Below are 2,500 nucleotides of genomic sequence, written 5' to 3' on the forward strand. Positions count from 1 at the left end.
AATAACACTTTTTTTTTTTCGCTCGCCATCTCTCGGACTCTCATCGGCACATCGTGAAGCATCGCTCTGCAAATCACTCGAAGCGTTATTTCCGTTTTCCCCGCCGCCAAGGAGCTTCACCGCGGTTTCATTGTGACTGCAGGACACCCTGCGGGAGTGCCCGCCTCGTCACCCCGGCAACGACTACGGCTGCCACGCCGGCCTGCAGTTCATCTCGCCCATGTACTTCGTGTCCTTCGTGCTAACGGCGCAGTTCGTGCTAATCAACGTGGTGGTGGCCGTCCTCATGAAGCACCTGGACGACTCCAACAAGGAGGCGCAGGAGGAGGCGGAGATGGACGCCGAGATCGAGCTGGAGCTGGCCCAGGGGGGGCTCTGCTGCATGATGGGGGGCATCGGCGCCATCGCCGGGGCGGCCGGCGCCGCGGCGGCCGGGGCGGCGGGCGGCAGCGTCATCCCGCCCCTACGGGACGGAGGAGGAGGTGGAGGTGAAGCTCAACAGGGACATGGGCGACTCTACTCACCTGCGCAGGTAAAACTGCTATACATAATCTCATTTATAATAATATTAATAATATTCTACTAATATTTATTTAATAATAATTACTAATACATAATCATATATTTTTTTATTTTTTTTTATTTATTTATTATTTTATTTGATCAGCTTTATTAAACACTCAAGGAAACCGGGTTATGCACGTAATTAAAGAAACAATAAAAGTGTCAAAGTGGTAATAATAAGCAATTAAAGTGAGTTGGCATCAGATGTAATATTATATAATATAATAGAGTAGAATATAAAATCATGTAATATAATTTTATGTAATTTAATTTCATTCAAAAAAGTTTTATATAATATGGTTTAATATAATATAATGTAATGTAATGTGAAATTTGCATCCAAGACCTTCACCTTCTCATCCACACATCACACACACACACACACACATTAATTACACCTTAATATATTTATTTTTCAATTAAGTCGTTCAAGATTTTTTTCAGATTAACATTAAAGAACCCCATGCTTACAGCTCACGTGCACCTTGAGCTCATCTACGCTAATTCCAGCTAGCGTGTCTGTAATTACAAAGAAATTACATTGTAATTACAAAGTAATTACATTGTAATTACACTTTAATGGCCATCGACGCGGTGTTTGCCAGACCTTTAATAGTGCAAAAGCTGACCGATTAACAGTTAATCAGTCACCTCTTAATCAATTAATGTGGCAATTTATCTCCGTGCTAATTCAGCAGGTTAGCCGGCGCAGGCTAACATGGCGAATGAGGGCTGTTGTCTTGGCGTCACGTGATTCATCAGAGCCTCCCTCCCCATGTAACCACGGCAACGCCAGCGTTGTGTAACAACAGGAGGCCTTGCAGTGGCGACGGCCTACTTGCGGGAATACAATTATTGATGGTTTTCGCCGGCGACGAACCCGAACCGACCCCGAGAACCATTCCTCTCTCGCCGCGATGCTAAATGGCCGCTGTCCCCCGCCGTTCTAAAAATACCGCGACGGGGAGCCGCGCCGCCGGCGGCTCTCATCCGTCAGCTTCGCCGCCGCTGCCGCCGCATCTCCAACGGAGAGGAAGTGGAGCGGGGAGATGAAGCGGCGGTTGCTAGTTAGCGCCCTGTAGCTTAGCTACAGGCCCGCTACTTCGTGGCGACCCCAAAACACACACACAGAGGGAAGAGTGCCCGGATTAGCGTTTGCTTCCGTTAAGCTAACCTTCATGCTAATTTTCTAGTGCTAATGACGATTTTTTAAATAATGCTAAAAACACATTAACATCAACCAATGAGAAGAATCCTTGATTTTTTTTTTTTTTTACAAGGATGCAGCAATAACTTCCTGTTTTACCCTTTCAAAATAAAGCGCGCTCATTATATTAGCATTATTAATGTATATGCGTATGTGCTACTTTTTCATTTAGCATCCATCCCCCTCACACACACACACACACACACACACACACACACACAAGGAAGCATGCATGGATTTTCATCAGCATCCGCTAAGCTAACCTCGCCAGTATCTTCACGATGCTAATATCCCCGTGCTAATGACATATTTTTAAAAACAATTACAAGCACCTTGACATCAACCAATCACAGGACTTGTTTATATTTTATTTTTTTTAAAAGTTGGGGGGCCAAAGAGAACCAGGACGAAGCGATCATTTCCTGTTCAAAATAAAGTGGTCTTGTGTTATTCATGTGTTATTAATTTATGCGCTTTCTAGTTTTTATTTCTCTATGCAGCCCGCCTCCTCACACACACACACACACACACACACACAGTCACACTGCGTGAACACACTGTGTGAAAGTTTAATTGTCCATTGATGAATAATTTAAAATTCAAATTGTGTAATTAAGGGATGATTATTATTATACATTTTTTTTTAATTCGAAACGCTCACATCCACTTCTGTGCGACTCCTATCTGACCGCAATTGTCGCCGTGGTTACCCGCTAGCGTTCTTAATTT

The 2,500-nt window shown here is 44.1% G+C and overlaps 1 protein-coding gene across 1 annotated transcript in view; it reads left to right on the top strand.

Annotated features, from left to right (window-relative positions):
* Positions 1–2,500, top strand: part of LOC147228197 (voltage-dependent T-type calcium channel subunit alpha-1I-like) — a 50,601-nt gene that overhangs the window by 42,875 nt on the left and 5,226 nt on the right. Inside the window, exon 31 of the mRNA XM_086156451.1 lies at positions 143–532. Within this exon, the coding sequence (XP_086012577.1) occupies positions 143–532 (390 nt within the window). The remainder of the gene's footprint in view (positions 1–142; positions 533–2,500) is intronic.

This window comes from Fistularia commersonii, chromosome 12 (genome assembly GCF_037954325.1).
Source record: "Fistularia commersonii isolate RoL2024-O1a breed Wild chromosome 12, RoL_Fcom_v1.0, whole genome shotgun sequence".
Lineage (NCBI taxonomy): Eukaryota > Metazoa > Chordata > Actinopteri > Syngnathiformes > Fistulariidae > Fistularia > Fistularia commersonii.